Source organism: Lipotes vexillifer, unplaced genomic scaffold (assembly GCF_000442215.2).
Source record: "Lipotes vexillifer unplaced genomic scaffold, Lipotes_vexillifer_v1.1 scaffold233, whole genome shotgun sequence".
Lineage (NCBI taxonomy): Eukaryota > Metazoa > Chordata > Mammalia > Artiodactyla > Lipotidae > Lipotes > Lipotes vexillifer.
The window spans coordinates 223,573-246,872 of record NW_006790915.1 but is presented as its reverse complement, the minus strand read 5'-3'; the positions used below and the strand labels follow the sequence as shown (position 1 = coordinate 246,872).

General features: G+C 36.3%; 1 protein-coding gene across 1 annotated transcript in view; it reads right to left on the bottom strand.

Annotated features, from left to right (window-relative positions):
- RAB3GAP1 (RAB3 GTPase activating protein catalytic subunit 1) overlaps window positions 1-23,300 on the bottom strand; it is a 127,786-nt gene that overhangs the window by 13,692 nt on the left and 90,794 nt on the right. The window contains exons 18-22 of the mRNA XM_007464007.1: window positions 21,397-21,569; window positions 20,105-20,159; window positions 18,917-19,282; window positions 9,764-9,901; window positions 5,829-6,056 (exon numbers count right to left, since the gene is read on the bottom strand). Of these exons, the coding sequence (XP_007464069.1) occupies window positions 5,829-6,056; window positions 9,764-9,901; window positions 18,917-19,282; window positions 20,105-20,159; window positions 21,397-21,569 (960 nt within the window). The remainder of the gene's footprint in view (window positions 1-5,828; window positions 6,057-9,763; window positions 9,902-18,916; window positions 19,283-20,104; window positions 20,160-21,396; window positions 21,570-23,300) is intronic.

Here is a 23,300-nt window from a genome sequence, read left to right as displayed (position 1 = left end):
TACGCGGGCCTCTCACTGCTGTGGCCTCTCCCGTTGCGGAGCACAGGCTCCAGACGTGCAGGCCCAGCGGCCATGGCTCACGGGCCCAGCCGCTCCGCGGCATGTGGGATCCTCCCGGACCGGGGCACGAACCCGTGTCCCCTGCATCGGCAGGCGGACTCTCAACCACTGCGCCACCAGGGAAGCCCTGCATGTGCTTTTTAAACAATAATTCACCCACTTAAAGTGTACAATTCAGTAGTTTTAGGTATATTTACAGAGCTGTACAACCAAAAACCACAATCAATTTTATAACATTTTCAGCACCCCAAAAAGAAATCCATTAACATCTACTCTCCAAATCCCTGAGTCCTAACTTGCATTTTTATTTCTCCATATGAACTTTAGTACCAACTTGTCTGGCTCCATAATAAAGCCTTTTAGTGTTTTTATTGGGATTGCACTAAATTTATAAATTGATTTAGGTAGAACTGACCTTAATGATATTGAGACTTCCTAACCAGGAACAAGGGGTATCTTTCTACTTGTTCAACTGTGTTTTTCAGGAGCGTTGTTTTCTTTATTCAGATTTCAAAGATTTCTTGTTAAAGTTTATTCCCAAGTATTTTAATGGCTTTTTTTCTTCTTATAGTGAAAAGAAAATGACATTTACATCTTCAGAATGGCTATAATTTGTGTACATGAGTGCTACTAGTTGTATATTAACTTTATATCCTGCTACCTTGCTGAATTCTTTTGCTTGAATTAGTTTTAACAATGATTCTTTAGATTTTTTCCAGTATACTGCCACATAATCTGCAAAGTTTTTCTCTTTTTAGCTCCTATGCCTCTGCTTCATAATGATACAATTTTCTACTTAGATTTGTTAATCCAGTCAATTATACTGTATAAATAGAGTTCCAAATAATTATCCTTGCATTCAATCAACATGTATTATTTTCTTAAAGTGATAATAGAGTCTGTTCACTTAGCATTTTTGCATTTAATTTCTTATTACTGGTCTGTAACTTTTTTTTGTATGCTGTCTCTATCAGGTTTAGGTACATTGTTATAGTTACTTCATAAAAAGACTCTGGAAAATTTCCTTCAATTACTATGCATTGAAACAATTTGTGCAGCACTGGAACTACATGGTCTCTCTATTCCCCTGTGAAACCATCTAGGCCTGGTGCTTTTTTACAGGGTTATTCCTTGATAACTGTCTCTATTTCTTCTTTGGAAACTGGTCTGTTTATATATACTTTGTCTTTACTGGGGTCAGTTTTGGTACACTGCATTTTCCTAAGAAATCATCCATTTCATCTCAGTTTTCAAATTTTCAGTATGTTTAAAAAAATACTTCCTCTGAATCAATAGTCATTTGCCCTTTTCATCATTTATTTTGCATATGCATGCTTTTCCCTTTCTTTTGTAATTAAGGTAGCTAACGGCTTATCTACTTTGATTACTTTTAAAACCAGATTTATTAATTTGATCTGTTTTTCTGTTCTCTACCATCATTGTTATCTGCATTTTATCTTTATGACTGCCCTTCCTTAATTTTCATCTGGTTTTACTTTGTTGTTCTTTTTCTAGGGTTTTGAGTTAGGAATTTATTAATCCAATAATTTTCATTCTTTTGCTTTTTTAAATAATTTTTAAAATAAATTTATTTTATTATTTATTTATTTATTTTTGGCTACATTGGGTCTTCGTTGCTGTGTGTGGGCTTTCTCTAGTTGCGGCGTACAGGCTTCTCATTGTGGTGGCTTCTCTTGTTGCGGAGCACAGGCTCTAGGCGCACGGGCTTCAGTAACTGTGGCTTGCGGGCTCTAGAGCGCAGGCTGAGTAGTTGTGGTGCACAGACTTAGTTGCTCCGCAGCATGTGGGATCTTCGCGGACCAGATATTGAACCTGTGTCCCCTGCACTGGCAGGCGGATTCTTAACCACTGCACCACCTCTTTTGCTTTTTCTTGATGTAGGTATTTAGGGCTATGGATTTTCCTTTGATCTCTTCTTAAGTATATCCTATAGGCTCTGTTATGCAGTATTTTCATCATCATTATTTTTCAGGAATTCTATAGTTCCTCTTTGTATTTCCCCTTTCACCTAAGTGCTGTTTAAATTTCCAGTTGAAAGGCCAAGGGTTTTTAATTTTTAATTACTAGTTTTATTGCAGAGATCAGAATATTGGTCTTACTGTCACTATGAAACCCACTGATATTTTCTTTGTGCCCTAATATACTATCAGTTTTTTGTTTTTGTTTCTTTATCTAAAAATTTTTTTTTTTTTTTTTTGGGCTGCATTGGGTCTTCGTTGCTGCACACAGGCTTTCTCTAGTTGCAGTGAGCAGGGGCTACTCTTTGTTGTGGTGCATAGGCTTCTCACTGAGGTGGCTTCTCTTGTAGCGGAGCATGGGCTCTAGGTGCGCGGGCTTCAGTAGTTGTGGCCCACGGGCTCATTAGTTGTGGCTCGCGGGCTCTAGAGCTCAGGCTCAGTAGTTGTGGCGCACGGGCTTAGTTGCTCCGCGGCATGTGGGATCTTCCCAGACCAGGGCTTGAACCTGTGTCCCTTGCATTGGCAGGTGGATTCTTAACCACTGTGCCACCAGGGAAGTCCCTACTATCAGTTTTTGTGAATGTTCCATGCGTGCTTGAAAAGAAAGTACAGTTTCTATTGTCAAGGTATAGTGTTTGAGATACATCTAAAAGATCAACCTTATTATCTTGTTTAGATCTTTTATTAGTTTTGTTTATCTGTCTTGTATTGAGTGTGTTAAAAGTCCTCTGTTATTAGTGTGTTTTGATCTATTTGTTTTTGCATCTCCCATGGTTTCTGTTTTATACAAATGGTTACCATGTTATCTAGTACATAAACATTAACAACTATATATCCTCATTGTGAAATATCACTTTTAGACTATAAAGCATCCTTGTGTATCTCATTTAATGCTTTTCTGCTTCAATTCTATTTTGTTTGGCATTAGGATTAAAACTCCTGCTTTCTTAATGTTTTCATTTACCTGGTAAATCTCTGTCCATTGTTTACTTTGTAGCCTTTCTGAAGGCTACAGGTTTAGGTACATTGTTATAGTTACTTCCTAAAAAGAATAACAGAATGCCTTGTTTACAGCAGAGTTGGGTTTTATATGACTATCTTATACTGTAATTACTCTGCATGTGATACGATTTTTATTATGTGTTACTCTATTTGGTGTGTGTTCTTTGCTTTTGAATAATTTTTCCATTGTACTTAGGAAGGTTTATATTTTTATTCTAGTATATAACCTTGTATTAATACCTTTTATGCTGCTCTTAATTCACTTATATCTTTAACTATTTTATGAACTGGTCTGATAATTTTAAATGGTATCCTTTGCTTACCACTTATTATCTATGTAACAGACAATGATTTCATTCTACTTTCCTCCTCCTCTCTTTTTCCATCCCAACTTTTATAGCTACATTCTCTCTACTTTGCCCTAATATACAGTTTTTACATATTCTTCTTCTACCCATGTCCCCATCTAGTTTTAGTCTTAGCTCTAAAATTAAATAAATGAAACGCTCACCCATAAGCCCTTTGCCAAAGTTTCCCTAGTCATCTCTTGGTTGGGTAAGTTCATCCTCCTATACCATATTGTTTAATAAGGCAGCCACTAGCCAAATGCAGCCATTTAGAAATCCAGTTCCTATGTTATACAAGCCACATTTCAAGTGCTCATTAAAGCCACATATGGCCAGGGGCTACCATTTTGGACAGCATAGCTATAACCATTCTGAACACTGCAGGAAGTTCTACTGGACTGGGGCAGCTGTAGTGGACTCCTCAGGAAGGGCACACGTATACAGTTATATGGGCAAAAACTCAGAGAAAACATTTTTTATAGCCTTGACTACCTGGACATCTTGGTGGAATGTAAAATCTTTAGTGTGTATTTTTTCCTTATATTTCTTGAAAACTGCTCCACACTGCCCTGCTGTTGAGAAATCTGACAACTCTCTCGTTCTCTTTCCCTTGTAAATTATTTTCATGTTTTTGCCTGCAGGGTCTGAGTTGTTTTTGTTTTTTAAAGATTTAAGGTCTAGTAGTATTACAGTGACATAATTTGGAGTTCACTACTCCTAGTCAACTTTCCCCTGTACTCAGTGAGCCCTTTCAATGTGTAAATTTGGGTCTTCTTTCATAACCACAAAGTTTTCTTAAATTGCAGTTTTAAGTATTAGTTCTGTTCCAGTGCTTTGATTTTTCTGCTTCAAGGACTCTGATAAAATGAGTATTATTCCTACTTTTCCTATCTTTCATTTTTACTATTTTCTCCCCAGTCTCTTTACTCCTTTACCTCATTTTCTTGCTCTTGGCTGTTTTGCTGCTTTTCCTCAATGCCTTTTATTAAATTTAAATATGAACCTATTCTTCTGTGGGTGCCATGTAATTTAGTCTTTGTTTTTGATATGGTTGTCTTTTTCTTATATTTCTATCCTGAGTTAAATCAACAGTAGTTTCATTTCTTTGTGGGGTTTTGGATTCATTTGTGCTCTTGTTTTTAGTATTTCTAATTAAACATGATTTTTCATATCCCCCATGCTTGTTTGAGAATATTTGACTCAGTTTGGACTGTTATGTTACAATTTTCTTCTGCTTTGTGGTCAGTTTTCTGGGAAATGTTTTTATTAGCTGAAATGATCCAATTTGTGCTTTCCATTTTTTATAGTTGTTTTATATAGATGTGGTCTGCTCTTTACTATTATTGGTCATGTCACAGTTCAAAAGTGCCCTCTTCTGCATAATTTCTTTAATGGATGGCGGGAGATGAGGGAGGTTGATATGTCTTATTTTTCTTTCATTCCTACAGAATCTTTAATCTTCCCCTTGTTTCCTTCTTTCTCATCAATGCTTTATCTCTAAGGGGTATATCATTCCTACTTATCTACCTGGTTCTTCCTAAGGCAGAGTCTCTCTGAGTGTCCACTTCTGGTCCTGCTTACTGTCAAGCCACTTCCCTGTAGCCAGTGCCAGTTAACAGCCAGTGCTGTTAACTCTCAAGCCCTACCTGTGTTGAGTATTTTGACACTTAGTGTTAGGAGCAATCTTTCTGGAGTGACTGGGCTGCATTTAAGTCTTCTGTATCCCTCAGCATTTCTTCTTAAGACTCCCTGTCCATACTCTCTACACCCACAGGCTTACAACAGTGGGATATCCACTGGAATCTGGCTTATTTCTCTACTTACTTAGTTAATTCAAAGATCACTGTCATCTCTAACTGTAGTAATGCTGACAGCATGGATTTCTGTACTTTACTTAATTTCATGGGGTTTTTCGGGAGTTGGGTGGGTGGAAGGGTATGTGGGACAACTTGATATCAGGTGGCTGCCAATATTCTCCAGAACTCCAATGTTTTTTTTTAATAATTGCAAAGTAGTCTACTAAATGATATATCATAATTTATTAAACAAAGCCTTATTTTTGGAAATGTTGGCTGTATCTACTTTTTCACTATGAAACTTTTTAAACATCATTCTTGAACACTGATCTTTATGTATCTCTCATTATTCCTTTAATACATTTTTTTGGCAGTAGAACTGCTAGGTCGAAAGACATGATCATTTTTAAGGCTTTTGACATATGCTGTGAGATGGTCCAATGGTAAACATTCTATGTAAAATATGCATGTCTTATTCTTTGGACTACCTGTAACCAGTTCTAAAATCTTAAATGTGAATATTCAATATGTAAAAGGTTCATTACATTTCAATGCTTTGCTTCTCAAGTATGTCCAAAGCTTTCAAATCTATCATAGTTTTTAAAATACTAGAACAACAATTAGTATACTCAAACGTCAGTTACCTTTTCTGCTTCCCGTGTATCATCAAAGAGTCTCCTTTGCCTTCTAGCGGGAATTGGCTTAGCTGTTTCCCAGGCTTCTACCCACATATTGCTTGGAATCTTCATTCGGGCGCTCAGTTCTCCTTTCAGAACCATGTTGCCCTTTTCATCAATCACTTCCTCTTCAATGTAATCCCGGGGTGAGTACCACCTCACAAAATCTTCCAGAAAACAGCCTGGATTAGCTGCCTAAAACAGACAAAAAATTCAGCAGAATCAAATAAAAATCAACAGTTACTGATAAACCTGTTTTCAAAAATCATACTTTCACTTTCACAAAAAGACCAATCTTTACAAAATCTAGTATGTGACTTGAGTTACAGTGTCACCTTTAAATCAGGTCAGATGTTAAAGCACCAAAAGTACTTTATTTTTGCTGCCCCCATTTTATAGAAAAAGAAAACATTTTCATTTGATGAATTTGGAAATAAAAATTTGATGTAAAGTGAAAATAAATCTCAGACTATAAGTTATATAAGTTAATTTAAAATTATAGTATAATAACTACTCAATACTTAGAAAAGTATCAATAAGCTCGTCAAGTAAATTAAATAATACACAACATGATCAGAATAATAACCCAATGATGGAAAAGTTCTGCTCTTTTTTTCCTCAATAAGTCAATACTGATACTGCAATAAATATCAGCTAACCTCAAAAATGTTCTATTCAGCCATCAAATTCTCATGCTTTATATAACAAGTTACCATTACATAAACTGCTTTTGTGCCATTAAGGAATTAGAATTAAAATCTGCTTTTGTGCCACTAAGGAATTGGAATTAAAATCACTGTTTTTCAGGCTTCTGAAACCAAACTAATTAAAGTTTTATTTAGTGGATAATTCCATAGAATTAACAATGATGCATGCCAAAATCCTTTAAGTACTTCTACATTCAAGCCTGAAAAAAAAGGGAGAGGCTTTACAGTGTTAGTGGTAAGGCATGGAGGTCTTTTTGCCAGTGCCCAGTAATATATTAGTAGAGTATTAAGGATGGGCATATATATCATCCCCTTAATATTCAAAGGATATGTGTACACATATTAAACACATACCTTTTTGGTTATAATTCTCTACCACAACATATTCATCCTGCTATGAGTACTATATTTAATTGCCTGAAACAGTACGTGATGTAAGCATTACTAAAAAGTGATAAGCATATGGTCATTTTCTTTCTTTTTTAAATTAACCTCACACCAAAATGAAAACCAACATGATGAGAATGGTTAGTCTTAAATTTGAAGAGTAAAACTGCCAACTTCTCCTTATTGAGCTTACTGGCTGCCAGTATAATCATCCCCACCAATTTTAGGAAATGCCCAAAGGGATGAGAAATCAGGAGGGTTCTTAACTGACAGCCAACAACATAAACTTCTAAGGGCTATGGCATCACAGCAACAAAAAACTGCTGTGAACTGCAATGGGTCAAGATTACTGCATGATTCAGGATTCATGTACTAAGATTGGATATTAACCAGGCAAGACCACACCCTCATAAAAACATCTCAGGAAACTAGAGAGATAGGCCTTGAGTGGAGAATGAACCTGAAAAAGAAAACAAGACTGAACTCTTGTACTAGAGAATGGGTTAAAGAAAGACAGTTCACACCAGAATTCTTCCTTCTGGTTGTCCTTATTATACCAGACAGAACATAGCGCTACTAGGAGAGGCTTAAAACTCACTTCAGCTATGGCTTATCTTCTTTCTACTCTTACAGGTATATACTCCAAGGGCATGCTCGAGAACAGGCCCTGTCCTTCTGGAACTGTGCAGTGTAGGTGCCTCATGTACCTATCAGCATTAATGCAAAGCTCTGGGGACTCTCCCATGGCCCCTAATACCAAGTCATCCCTATACAAAAAGAGAAAGGCAACCATACCTATTTTAGCGTGACTACGTATTTCCTTAAATATATTATCTGATTCCCACATATGGGCAGATGTGTAAGTTGGTTATTTGACATATAATCTATTTTCTGGTTAAAACAATGTTATTGAAGAGATTTTTACATTACCCAGGTTAGTCCAAAAGAGTCTAACGAACCACAGTTTTGCTGAAGCACCGTGTTAAAGGAATTATATAGCACCTTACCATGAGGAGCAAAGGTTTCTATGGGGAAAAGCTTTTACAGCTCCAATTTGGAATTTCCTCCTGTACATGCTTCTACAAGGACGCTGTAGCAGAATAGGGACAGATGAATATGAAGGCAGCTAAAGGTCAGGTAAAAAAAAATAGCTGCTATGGAGGCTAGTACTTCCTACTGTGCACACACACCCTAAGCCAATTCCCTCCTCTAACTTTTTGATTTAACACATACCCTGAGAGCCAATTGGCTTCTCTTTATCCAGTGTACCAACTATCTGTTTTAAAACACATCTCTTTTTCTTGCCTCACAGCAGAATAGAACTCAAAGATTTTCTGTATCTTTCTAATCTCTATGGAAAACATGCAGCTCTTGAGAGGTTTACTGAAGATTTCTTCTTTTAGGAAAGATGGGGGAAACAAGCAGGGAATAAAAAGACTCCCTTTTATTGTCACTTTCTGCTAGCAGGGAAGATGAAAGTAGCATAGGTTTTCACGGGGTGTTTATGTTGAAATATCAAACTCAGGCTGGCCTACCTAACACAAAAACAGGACTGAGTAGGAGCTGTGGAATGAAGAAATGGAGGCCATCACAGGTAGCAGTAGGTTAAGGAAGAAAGTCTGGGCATGGGAGACAGTTCAGAGTATCAATAATAGGAAAAGGAAGCCCTATGGCCCACTGAGCTACCCTTTTTTTTTTTTAATGTACATGGATTTGCCTCTGCTTTCAAAAATAAATAATCCAAAAAGACTTTCTTCATCCTTTGGTTTTTAAATTAATAAGCTAAGTGTCACTATTCTCTGAATCCTTTGTGTTCTAGATACAGGCCTGTATCTATGCCTAAAATATTCTTCTCCAGGTAGCAAATGCCTATTCATCCTAAACTGTGATGCTTCTGAAAAATTTTCCATGACCTCCACTCAGTACAGTCAGTCACCTTTTTGACCTTGCTCTCCTAAGAGAACTCATCACATAGTAATTATTTACATATCTCCTCCCACTACCTCAATAGACTGTAACTGAGGATAAACATTGTACTTCTTAATTACCTAATCACAGTGCCTGTCACAAAGCAGGTAATCAAAGGTTTGCTGAATGAAGCAGCCTATGTTAAATCCTAAGGATTTCTAAAAACCTTGCATTAAATTGACTGAACATACCTAAAGGAAGAAAACATCCCAATCCTCATATAGAAATGATTCAGTTCTCAACTTCCAACCATTATTCAAAGATTATTCTTTTCAGACTTCCCTGGTGATACAGTGGTTAAGAATCTGCCTGCCAATGCAGGGCACACGGGTTTGAGCCCTGGTCCGGGAAGATCCCACATGCCGCAGAGCAACTAAGCCCGGGCACCACAGCTACTGAGCCTGCACTCTAGAGCCCGCGAGCCACAACTACTAAAGCCCACATGCCTAGAGCCCGTGCTCTGCCACAAGAGAAGCCACCACAATGAGAAGCCCATGCACCACATCAAAGAGTAGCCCCCGCTCACAGCAACCAGAGCAAGCCCACGTGTAGCAACGAAGACCCAACCAACGCAGCCAAAAATAAATGAAATAAATTTATTTTTAAAAAATAGAATCATTTTTTAGAAAAAGATTGTTCTTTTCTTTTCTAAACTCAAGAAGCAAGTTTGACTATGACCTTTAGGGGATGGAGGTAGGGTGTTGTAACTACGAATGAAATTTAAACATTTAATAAAAAAAAAAGACACGCAGGCCTTCACACCACTTTACAGAGTGACTTTCACAGCTTCATCCCGGAATAGCTCAAAATAGACTCCCAAGCTCTGATAACGTGACCCACCTTAAAAGACTCCATATCTGAGAGCAGACAGGCACTCTGCATGCGTGCTCGGAGGTGAGCCCCTTCTGCCGATGTACCCAATTTAGCTAGAACCTCTGACTGCTCTTCTAGCAGATCTTCTGTCATAGGTGCTGGTTCCTGCGAAGCACAAAAGGACAAAGCCCGTGAACAGCTTTTTTTGGAGAAAGTAGAACTATAAAAATAGAACAAAGACAACAATTATTTCAGCTATAGCAGTCACAAGATATGTATTTAAAAGAATTCAGAGAAATTTGCAAGTTTTTTGGAACCTACGTGAAAAAGTAAGAAGAAGAATAAGTATGACTGTCAGTGCACTGCCCCCCACCCCGCCCCGCCAGCCAACAGATAAGATTATCATGTTTCCTTGACCACAGCTAAGAGAGGAACTGGATGCACTGAACATCTTCCTGCCTATTAATGATAAAAAAAAATGAAGCCCTAAGATACTTTTATGAATGCCATTATTAGTTGCAACAAGGTTTTTATTATACCTAGTAAGAGAAGAAAACTGAAAAGAATTGAACCCCAAATAACTATATTTTATGTTGGAGGAGTAGCTTTGGGTTTATGTTCCAAACACATTCAAATTACCAAATCCCACAAGAAGTTGTTTTTTTACTTTGGGGAATCAGAGACATTATATATTTTAATGGTAACCCCAAATAAAACAGCAGCTAAGGCAAATCTAAAGGAAAATACAACTGTAGAATCATGAAGAGAGAGACAGAAAACATTTCAAAACTGTTCAGGGGGGCTTAGGAAAGTTCTCTGAGAATTGATTCCATTAGATTTTATATTTGAAATATGAAGAACTCAACAACCCAGAGACTAACCAAACAAATTTTGCCTGCTTTGTTGTTAAAGCCAGAAAAACATGAACTCCTTTATTCCTAAATAGGATAAGACCTAGCAGAAGTAAGTGTCTTGTCAATAAATAGATTCCTTCTAGATTTCAGGAGCTTACTATAAAAGCAAGTTTTCTTAGCCTCAGTACTACTGACAGTTTAGACGGGATAATTCTGTCGTGGTGCCTGTTCTATGCATTGTAGGATGTTTAGCAGCATATCTCTGGCCTCTGCCCACTAGTGCCTGTAGTACCACTCCACCTCATGACAATCAAAAATGTTTCCAGACCTTGCCAAATACCCCTGGGAGGCAAAACACACTCCCCAGTTGAGAACCACTTCCACAGAGATAAATAATTTTTGCAGATATCTGTCAGAAATAAAGTAGAAGCATGGTAAAGGTATGGCATTCAAAACACAGCAACAAACAAAAGAAAGTAACTTTTTTCTTATATCATTCTCATTTTTGAAACAAACCTACAAGGGCACTTACAAACAGTGCTGGAGAGAATATAAATCTTCCCAGACAACAATCTGGAAATCAATACATGGCAAGCATTTATGATCATGCCCTCTGACCCAAGAATTCCACTTCTAGAAATATCACTGTAGTATTATTTATAACAGTGTGAAAATTGGAAAGAATCTTAATGTACAATAACAGGGAAATGGTCTGATATAGGAAAAAATGGGGAGGAACTACTTTAACAGTGATTATCTCTGGATTATGGAAATACGAGCTTTTGTTTTGCTTTCTCTACAATGAACATGCATCACTTTCAAAGTCTCACCCTGATACCTGGGGTTGAATAATAATTGGTAAGACAGTATGACAGACTGGTTAAGAGTTTGGGCTCTAGAAACAACATGTCTGTATTTGAATCCCAGCTATATAACCTTGGGCAATTACTCCAGCTTTATGTGACTCGCTATTGTGAAGAACAGATCCTGGCACAAGCTCAATAAACACTTGCAATTAGAGACAAAATACTTAGGTTGTATTTTAAGTGTTTTATTACTCTACTTTCCCTATGATATCAAAATTCCTCAGATCAAAAAATAACATGTATCTCCAATGAAGCAGTATACTCAGGAGCAGAGGCCCTCATTATTTCCATTAAAAAGGAACTCCTTTTCATTGTCCTTTAGCCTCCTGAGGGAAGGGAGGAGATACTGAAAGGATACTGACTACCCCTCCCACCTGGGAACTCTGGCCAACTGTTAAGTGAAAAACTTGATCAAGAGGAATACAAGCAGCAAAGAGCAGGAGGGCCACACATTCTTATATGTACCATTTCTGAATATGCCCAAAGCTTTCTCATACACATGATCTCATCGCTAATCACTGAGAAGTCATCAGTGCATTTTACATGTGGTGAAACTGAATGCAGAGATAGCATCTTGCCCAACATCATTAAAATGGCAAACTCTCAAGTGGCAAACTGAAGGGAGAATCTAGGACATCTATCTAACGCTGGCTTTGAGAACTATTAGTTTGGATCTAATCCACTACCTAAGAACTCCTGCTTTAACAGATTCTCTAAAAATTTCTCTTCTAGCCCCGGCTCTAAAATGCTGAGTAAAATTTTTAAGCCTTTCCTAGCCATAAATTTTAGGTTGACCTAAGTCTACATGAAAGGAATAAGGGAGCGTAGTGTATTTAAATTCTTAGAAGTGGGACCTATATAAAGTCTTATTATTTACTTTTTCTTTTTGGGGAAGTGGCAATGGATTAACAGCGCATTTTAAGCTAATTTCTAAAGCTTGAAATTATAATGGTTTCAACTGGGATCATTTTGAATTCCAAACGTTTTCTATAAGTACATATACAATGGTTATAATTCAAATAAGATTAACTTTAAAGAAAGTAAAACAGATTAAAAATTTGCCCCGATTTACCTAAAGGTAAGACAAAAATTAATTTCTAAATACATAAGATGCATGTTGAGAGAAAAGTAAGTTTAAATTATTCCAGATTTGGATTACAAATTTGAATGTGGAAACTAAAGCATCTGAAATAAATGAGGAAGACATAGCATTCTGAAGAAAAAAAAAGCTTGAGCTTCCAGAACAACTTCCTCTGACTCTTCATTAACCCAATCAAACCAACATATATGCAACAAGTTCATTAAAAATAGGGAGTACTGTTAATTAAAACTTGGAAAAAGAAAGTACATAAAATATTAAACTTCACTGAACACTTACATGCCAAATATCTTAAAATATGATATGTAATTTAACCCTGAACAACCCAGAGTAATACAAACTATTATTGGCTTTTAAAGTATTTAATATTTGTTTATTAAATAAATAAATAAATAAATAGGTAGGGTTTTCAAACTGAAGATTCATTAGAACAAGACAGAAATACTTTCATTTTTTTCTTCTTGTCAACCACTGATCATATGACAAACTTTTAAACAGTATTTTTTGAAGTATAATCAACATACAATAATTTAAAGGGTACATTTGTTAACTACATACCCATGAAGCAGTCACTACAATCAAGATAAAAAGCTTCCTTATGCCCATTTTTGGAAAGTCTATCAAAAAGTGAATAGATGAACTGTGCTATATCCATGCTAAGGAACACTACTAAGCAATAAAAATGAATGAACTACTGATACACACAACAACATATATGAATCTCAAAATAATTATGCTAAAAGAATTCACACACACACAAAAACCATACTGTAAATACATAAAATTTATATAAAATTCTAGAAAATGCAAACTTTTTTTTAAGAGAGAAAAACAAGGCTCAGAAAGGAAACATAGCCTCTACTAGCAATACTGGCTAAAAATAAGGGTGGTGCCAGTCTACAAATCTAGCTCTGCTAGATTCCTACATCCCAGTCTATGACACAAGACCTCAATACCAACTGCATGCACTCCAACAAAATTTGAAAAAATATACACTTGGTTTCTAGCATTAGAATAGTCTGTCCTAGTACTAACAGTTAGTGATGAAGTATCTAAAATATAATTACTTTTAAAATAATATAAAGAAGCAAAAAGGCCTGTCAAACAAACAAACAAAACTAATGTCATAAATGACAGCCACCTGACAAAGAAACAATATAAGCATGGGAAAAAAAGTTAAGAGAATCCATGTTTAAAATTCTCAAGCAATCATCCCAACATCCCACTGCACAATTATTACAACTGATCAACCCATCTCAAAATATGAAAACTGGTTAAAAAACCTTTACGTCAATCCTCGCAGCCTGAGAAGTGATACTAGCCTCTTAGGTCTTATATAAGAAAAAGTCCACAAAAGAATAAAAGCCTAAAAAAAAAAAAAAGAATAATAGCCTAGAGTCTGTCATACAGAGTGAAGTAAGCCAGAAATACCATATATTAACGCATATATGTGGAATCTAGAAAAACTGTACAGATGAACCTATTTGTAGGGCAGGAATAGAGACGAAGATGTAGAGAACAGACATGTGGACACAGCAGGGGGTTGGGGGGAAGGGGAGGGTGGGACAAAATTGGGAGACTAGGTTTGACATAAATACACCACCATGTGTAAAATAGCTAGCTAGTGGGAACCTGGTGTACAGCACAGGGAGCTCAGCTTGGTGCTCTGTGATGGCCTAGATGGGTGGGATGGGTTGGGGGGTGGGAGGGAGGTCCAAGAGGGAGGGGATATCGGTATACATATAGCTGATTCACTTCATTGTACAGCAGAAACTAATACAACATTGTAAAGCAATTTTACTCCAATTTAAAAAAAAAAAAAGAATAGCCAAAAATTGAGTACTTATTTTGGACTAGACATGGTATCATTCACTTATCATATTTAAAACTCACTATTTCATTTAGAACTCACAATTATCTTATGATTACCTCAATATGCAGGACAAACATTTGATAAAATACAATACCTGATCATGAAAAAAAACTCTCAGAAACTAGGGATAGGAGAAAATTTCCTTCATATGTTAAATGATACCTACACCAGATACACTCAAAGATTATCACATGCTTTCCTTCTGAGATTGGGAACAAGAGGAGGATGTCCACTGTTCAACACTGTACCTGAGGTCCTAGCCAGTACAATAGGAAATGAAGAAGAATTAAAAAGTGTACACGCCAGAAAATCAAAATTCAAATTGTCTATTAACAGATAACATGACTGTGTGTATAGAAAACTCCAAATATACTAGAAACAATAAGTGAATGTAATAAGATTGTTAGATTCAAGGTCAATATACAATAATAAACTATTTCTACATATCAGGGAAAATGTTTTTAAATGAAATACCATTTACAATATTTGAAAAATTACAAATATTATACTTTGACATAAATCTAATAAAAGATATGCAAGACCTCTACATTAAAAACTAAAAAACACTGATAAGGGAAAGTAAAAGGAACATTCAATAAAATGAAAGACATTTCATGGTCACGAGACTCAATACTGTTAAGATATCAATTCTCTCCAATGCAATGCAATGCTAATTCTAAATCTAATTTGATACAATATGAATTAAAATCCCAGCAGGATTATTTTATGTGTGGAAACTGACAGTTTCCCAAATTTACATAAAAAGGAAAAGAAGAGTCAAGATAATCTTGAAGAACAAAGTTAGAAGATTTAAACTACAAGATAGATTTTTATAAAACTATAGTAATAAGGACAGTACATTACTGGCACAAGGATAAACAAAGAGACTAACAGAATAAATAGTCCAGAAAGAGACCAACACACATACAATCACTTGATTTACAATGAAGATGTCACTGCCACTCCGTGGGAAAAGGCAGGTCTTCTGAATAATGGTGTTGGAACACAACTGTACACCCTTACAGAAAATAGAGACTCTTAATCTCTTCCACACACCAAACGCAGTCAATCTGAGGTGGATCACAAACATAAATGTGGTAGGTAAAACCATAAAGCTTCCAGAAGAAAACACAAGAGAATATCTCCAGGACCTTGGGGTAGTTAATTTCTTAACAGGAGACAAAAGCAGTATCCACATAAGAAAAATATTGGTAGATCAGACCTTATTAAAATTAAAAATGCCTATTCAACAAAAGGCATCATTAAGAAAGTGAATAGGCAAGCCACCAACTAGAAGAAATTATTTGTTATAGACAGACAGACAGATACAGATATATACACCTCAGAACTCATATCCAGAATATATGAAGAATTCCTACAAAGCAATAGGGAAAAAGACGACTAATTTTGAAAAAACAGGTAAAGGTCTTGAACAGGCACTTGACCAAGAAAATATCCAAGTGGGCAATAAATATATGAAAATGTGTTCAGTGTCATTATTCTTCAGGGAAATGTGAAAACGTGAGATACTACTACATACCCCTCAGAAAAGCAAAAATTAAAATGATTGAAATTATCAAGTGTGCAGAGAAGAGTTAACATAGCAGGCCTTAGACTATTATCCTCAGAAAGGCCTGTTTGCAAAGTTGGCCCTCGGCTGGCTTCTGGGAACCTGGATTCTGGCAGAGTCCCACCATACTCCAAACTGATAAAAATGGTTCAATATGCGTAAACTCTTTGTGCAAACAATATAGTTTATGCTGAATACCTGCTTTCCTTCTGGGAGTCTGGAATTTTGGCACATGCTAGGCAGAGGGTGCTTTGTGACCAGGCCCCAGTAAAAAAAAACCCTGAGCACTGAGCCTCTGACAAGTTTCCCTAGTAGATAACATTTCACATGTGGTCACGATCAGTTGTGGAGTTAAGTGCATCTTGTGTGACTGTATTGCGAGGAGACTCTTGGAAGCTTGTGCTTGATATCCTCTGAACTTTGTCCCATGTGCCATTTCCTTTCACTGATTTTGCTTTGTGTCCCTTTGCTCTATTAAGTTACAGCTGTGAGCATGACTATATACTGAGTCCTGTGAGTCCTCCAAGCAAATCACCAAACCTGGGCGTGGTGTTGGGACCCCCGACACACCAAATGTAAGAGATTATGTGGAATAAACCACAATTATTATGCATTGTTGGAGGGAATGTAAATTAGTTCAACCACTTTGGGAGACTGTTTAGCAATATCTACTAAAGCTCAAACATATTGCTACCACATGGCTCAACAATTCTACTCTTAAGAATATATCCAAAGGAAAATGAGTATGTTCACCAAAAGACACATAAGAATTTTCATTTGTTTATAATAGCTCAAACAGTAAACAACTCAAATTGCATCAGCAGGTAAATGGATAAGCAATATAAGAATTGAGTGGCACATTCATATAACAGAATACTATAAAGTAATAAAATATGCATAAATACTGATTCATATAATGACATAGATGAATCTCACAGATGGTTGTTAAATAAAAAAGCACAACACAAGAGTACATAATTCCATTCATATACAAAAGAGCAAGCAAAGTATGATTACATTTATGATATCCAAAAATTGACAAAACTAACCTATGCTGATATAAGTTAGAAAAAGAGTTACCTGGAGGGGAGTACTCAATACATCTGCCTATTTAAATTTTAAAAGATTAAATTAAAAATTCAGTTCCTTAGTTGCACTAGCCACATTTCAAGCACTCAACAGCTACATTTAGATAATGGCTATAGTACTAGAGAACACAGAAAATATACATGTCCATCTTCACAGAAAGTTCTACTGATTATTGCTGTTCTAGGATATTGAGAATTTTCTATATCTTGATATGGGTGGTAGTTACATGAGTTTTTATTTTTATATTTTTTATTTTTCTGAGTTAATTTTTTTATTGAGATATAACTGACATATAACATTCTATTAGTTTTACATGGGTTTTTAAATATGAAAAAACTCACCAAGCTGTACACTTAAGATCTGTGCACTTTATTTAGTTATAATTAACTCAATAGATAAGTAACCAAATGTTTTAAAAATAGGAGAAAACATAGACAATGTATATAACAGAGGATTTATATCTAATATATGAAGGACTCATAAATCAATAAGAATAGGACAGCAACCTAAAAGAAATATGGAATGCAATTCACAGGAAAGGATGGCATAAACATATTAAAAGATACTTAGGTTCATCAAAAATCAGGGAACTACAATCTAGAACACTGAGATACCACTTTTGCCCATCGTATTGGCAAAAATTTTTTTGACTGGTAATGTCAATTAAAAAAAATTAAATATGAATACAAGTAACGTGAGGGCAAGTACCTTACTATATAGTTTTCTACTAAAATCCTAATGCCTAGGACAGTGGTTGGCATATATTAGACACTCAATACATATTTATAGAGGAAGAAAGTGTAAAAGGAAAGTTGGGGAGAGAATGTTATTCCCTTACTCCTATATTCATCAATGACAGGGTATAAAATAGGTGCAGCCCTTTTGAAGAGGAATTTTATAGCTTATATATCTGTTTTTCTAGAAATTCCATTTCTCATTTCTTCCTTAGAGAAACACTTACATGTGAACAGATAACATATGAAAAACTACAAGAATCTGCTACATTACTGTAGCACTGTAATAGCAATAAGCTGCAAATAACATTGTGCATTAAGAGGGTAATGGTTCAATAAGTTTATCGCTCTTCCATGCCGTGGAATATTACACAGCAATTAAAGAGATGAAGTAGATCTACATGTAATGACATGAAGAGATCTTCAAGACACATTAGGTTAAAAAACTACACACCAATGCACACATTTTTAAAAAGCCACAAAACTACGTATCATATGCATACACATACATACATCAAAGCATAGAAACAGGTGTAAGAAATTATAACCCAAACCAATAATAGTGGTTACTTCTACAGATAAGAATTGGAATTAGTGGGTGGTGGCTTTTACTTTTTCTAGGTTGAGTTTTTCACAATAAACTGTATTCACTTATAACCTATGCAAAAAAAACCAACAAAAACTATTGCTCTTCCTTAGGTTTTGAGTTGTTGCTATCCTACTTCCTAATGGTATAAAAATGGATTCAAACTGCATATTAGAACAGATAAAAACTAATTATATAATTAAAGAATTTTTACTTTTGTTCTTCCAATATTTTTGGATTTTGTTTTTTTAAACACCTGAGTACCCACCACTAAGTTTAAGATGAACTAATAGATCACCTTATACATGATGAGCTACTATCTACTGAAACTTCAAAACATTTCTCAGTTGTACAAATAGTAGACCTAAAAGCCCCAATAGTCAAATTTATAGACCTCTGAACATAGAACTGTTTAAAGAATTGCCTCTACCCAAAGCAATTATTTCTTACTAGGATGAAGTTATATAACCAACAAAAAATAAAATTTAAAGAACCAGTCCATGTCCTACCTGGGTCACTGGAATATATAGAGGTTCTCCATTATGTAGCAGTGTAAGTTTCCCATGCTGATGGAGTCGTCCTTCTGGCTTTAAACTTGCCATCTCCTTAGGTCCTCCTTTCTTGCCACTCTCTTGTCCATTTCCCTTAAGTTCTTCAGTATCACTTAGGCATTCAAAAAATTCTTCCTCGCTGTCACTCCAAGAATCCCATGATTTTCCCACCTCTCCCCTTTCCTTATCCATATCTTTTAGATTGTCTGGCCCCAGCTGGTCTCCAGATTTTCCAGCATCCCCTGTATTAGTTACATTATCTGAAGGACTTGTCTTTCTCCCCTCATCACGTGCCTTCTTTCGTTCAATACAACAATTTAACATCTGAAAAAACATTCATATTTGAATTGTTAGGCAGTTAGTCAGACATGAGCAGGTCCCTGCCCCATTCTGGACAGGGTCATCCTTCTCTCCCCAACCTGGACACCAGTGATCAGAACATGCCCAGAGATCCTCCCTTTTGTGGTCAAGGACTGCTAAGTTTCCAGCCTTATTACGACCAACCTAGATAAAACCCACCAGCAAAGGTTGGCGCAGGAGCACCAAGACCTAAAAGGTGATTCAAAGTAACCCAGGGCTCATTTTGCCTTATTTGTAATAAATGAGCACTACAGTTTTCCCCCCACGCCCATAGGTTTCACTTGGGTTCTTACGCGTTAAGCACCTGCGCACAAGGAGAAAAGTTACATAACCTAAAGCTGTCAATCAACTCGTCAGTCAAATGACACATGAAGGGACTTTCCGCCTGAAAACCAACCCTATCCCCACTGCAGGATGGCTTCTGGTTTCCAGACAGCCCGCTCTCATCCTTTCTCAGGAGTGTACTTCCGCTTTGCTTAATAAAACTTCTGCTGCTTAAAACTGCTCTATGTCTCTCAACTGAAGTTTTTCCTTGGGGAGGACAAGGACTGAGGAAATAGCCGTTCCGTCAGTGACAGTTACAGTAAAATAAAAATCTATCCACTACTTGAATATTTTATTTTCATTCTCCACCCTTTCCCTGGACCTTGTTGTGAATGACAATGACTTAAGTAACCTACAGCACCACAATGAGAATAGCCTATAATCCATTATCATATTTAATATCAGAATAAGCTCCGATTGAACCAAGACCACATTTATATACTGTCACTGGGAAATCTTTACCTGTAGTTTCTGATGCAGTAAACAACATCTTAGATCTGGGGGTCCACTTGCTAATCTATCAAATAAAGTAGTGGGAAAAACAGCTTAGTAAAATTACTTCAGATATTCATATTTTTACACTTTTTTTATATTTTAGCCACACTGATAAATCAAAACTAGGTTTCTATAGATAAGGCAAATGAGGTGGACCAAATAAAATTAAAAGATCAAAATTTATTGTATCCCCCTAGTCCATAATTCACCAACAGTAACAGCAAACTAGCGATAGCTCTCAAGCTAACAGAAACTTGAAAAACATTTTAAAGCCTAGAAATTCACCCTAGGAAGTAGCTAGCATGTAGTATTTCATGCCTTACAAAAGAAATTATATTATATATTCATTTCTCAATCATGCTGGATTCTCAATATAAAATCCATTGATCTCCACCTCTCTTTTGCTAAAGGGAGCCTGGACTGCCCCTAGGCTAAATCGCTAGGTTCCCAGTAATCAGCCAAGAGAGAATCCAGCTAAGCAGAGGCTGGCAAATGACCCAAGAGTAAACATTTTTGGATCAAATACCACTTTATATTACTTATATCATGACTCTCCTCCCTTAGTTTGAGTAGCACAGGTAAATGGCAGTAACCTATGCAGTACCAACATATATGCTAACTAAACTCTTTAACTGAAATGTCAATATAAATTATACCAAAAAATTATAGGTAATGTCTAATACCTGAACTTATGAACTTTAAATATGTTTTTTCCCTCCAACTATAAAAATGTATGTTCATGACAGAAGATTTAGAACACAAATGTATACATAAATGTATAAAGAGCAAAATAAAAACATAATTCACACCTGGGCAAACTACTGTTAACATTTGGTTGTATTTCTTTCCATTTTTCTATACATATTTCTATATATATTCTATATATTTTCAGTATTCTCTATCAACATAATTGAAAGCATAGTTGAAAGCACTCTGTATACATAACACTATATTCTACTTTACTACATATACTGTGATCACTTTCCATGTTATTAGAGATTCTTGGAAAAAAAACTTTCCATTATAGAGACATATCATGATTTATTTAACCATTCTTTAATGTGTGATATTTAGGTTGTTTAACTTTTTTTTTCCTATTGTAAATTTGCTGCAGTGAATACCTCTGAACAGAAATCGTGTCCTAAGTTTCTTACCACTTTCTTAGGGCAGATTTCCTAGAAGAGAATTAATGGGTCAAAAGTCAAATTTTGCGAACAAACAAAAATCCTATCTCTAAAGCTGGAAACTGAAATTATTACCCTGGAATCAGAAAGCTGTTCTCCCATCTGAAACGCATTTCAAGAACAAACTCCTGCCAGAGATGTGCCACTCCTTTCAGTCCTCCATGGTAGAAATTGATCATACAAAGACACAAAGCCAATTTGTATGTTAAACTATCAGATGGTGCAGATTTGAACTGATTGTAGAGATTCTAAATTTAACAAAACAGAAACAAAGCAAAACTTGTTAACAACATATTTACATGTATAATCAAAAACTGTGTAGGTAGAGATTTTAATACTGAAATTAATCTATCCTACCAAACCTGCTTTTATCAAACGTTTAATACATTATTGCCTAAATTTTTCTTAGACAGCTCCATGTTTTCAAGATCTCTATAAGTATCAAAAAGTGAAGCTATAGTTTATTGAGCCTAAAGTTATAGCTTTCAATTTCTTCTGTGGAATCTTTAAGATATGTTCCAAATTTCATGTGTTGTTATAAAAATCTTTTGATTACAAATGAGTACACACTTGTCAAAGTCAAAAACACAAAATCAGAACTGTATAAACTGAAAATGTAAAGCCTGCTTTTCCTCCTCAGTTCATGAAATAACTTCCCCAAAATAACTGTTAACAATTTGATATATCTGCACACCTGTCATTTAAACTCTCATTTCTCAATTTATCAAAGACTTGAAAGAGGAAAACATGAAAATTCTACTTCATTTTACATGTTACTTCATTAAAGAATTTTCCACTCTCTGTCCAGTTCTGAAATACAAAGAATCTGCTGCAAAATGTAAATTTGATGATTTATGAAAAGTGTAAAATGAAGGCAATCCTATAACCATGCACAATATGTTATTTTTTTCACTGTTTCCAGAAAAGTTCTTCTACCCAAAATATGTATCTATGCCAATATTCTATAGTAGGGCATTGTCTGAATGAAGGCCATGATATCATCTTCACTCAAGTTTTACTAAGGTGATTTTTTTTTTTTTTTTTTTTCTTGCGTTATGCGGGCCTCTCACTGTTGTGGCCTCTCCCATTTGCGGAGCACAGGCTCCGGACGCGCAGGCCCAGCGGCCACGGCTCACGGGCCCAGCCGCTCCGCGGCATGCGGGATCCTCCCGAAACGGGGCACGAACCCGCGTCTCCTGCAACGGCAGGCGGACTCTCAAGCACTGCGCCACCAGGGAAGCCCCCTAAGGTGATTTTTAAAATAAAAAGATCCTTATTTCAAAACAGAGAAAGCTTTATAGCGAGTGCTAGAAAATTTTCACGTTTTCCTCATCCAAGTCTTTGATAAATTGAGAAAAGAAAGCTTAAATGACAGATGTAGAGCTATAAAACTGTTTACAGTAGTCACTGTTGTGAACTAGATTTCATGACTGTTGCTAGAAATATAGTAAAACCCCTAGAAATTCAATGCATTTAAAATAGTTACGGCTCCCCTGGTGGTGCAGTGGTTAAGAATCTGCCTGCCAATACAGGGGACAGAGGTTCAAGCCCTAATCTGGGAAGATCCCATGTGCTGCAGAGCAACTAAGCCCATGAGCCACAGCTACTGGGCCTGTGCTCTAGAGACTGCCTGCCAATACAGGGGACAGAGGTTCAAGCCCTAATCTGGGAAGATCCCATGTGCTGCAGAGCAACTAAGCCCATGAGCCACAGCTACTGGGCCTGTGCTCTAGAGACCGGGAGCCACAACTACTGAGCCCACGTGCCACAACTACTGAAGCCCACACACCTAGAGCCTGTGCTCTGTAACAAGACAAGCCATCCCAATGAGAAGCCCGCACACTGCAATGAAAAGTAGTCCCCGCTGGCCACAACTAGAGAAAGGCTGCACGCAGCAACTAAGACCCAATGCAGCCAAAAATTAATAAATAAAACAAATATTTTTTAGAATTTATTAACAAAAAATAAAATATTTTAAT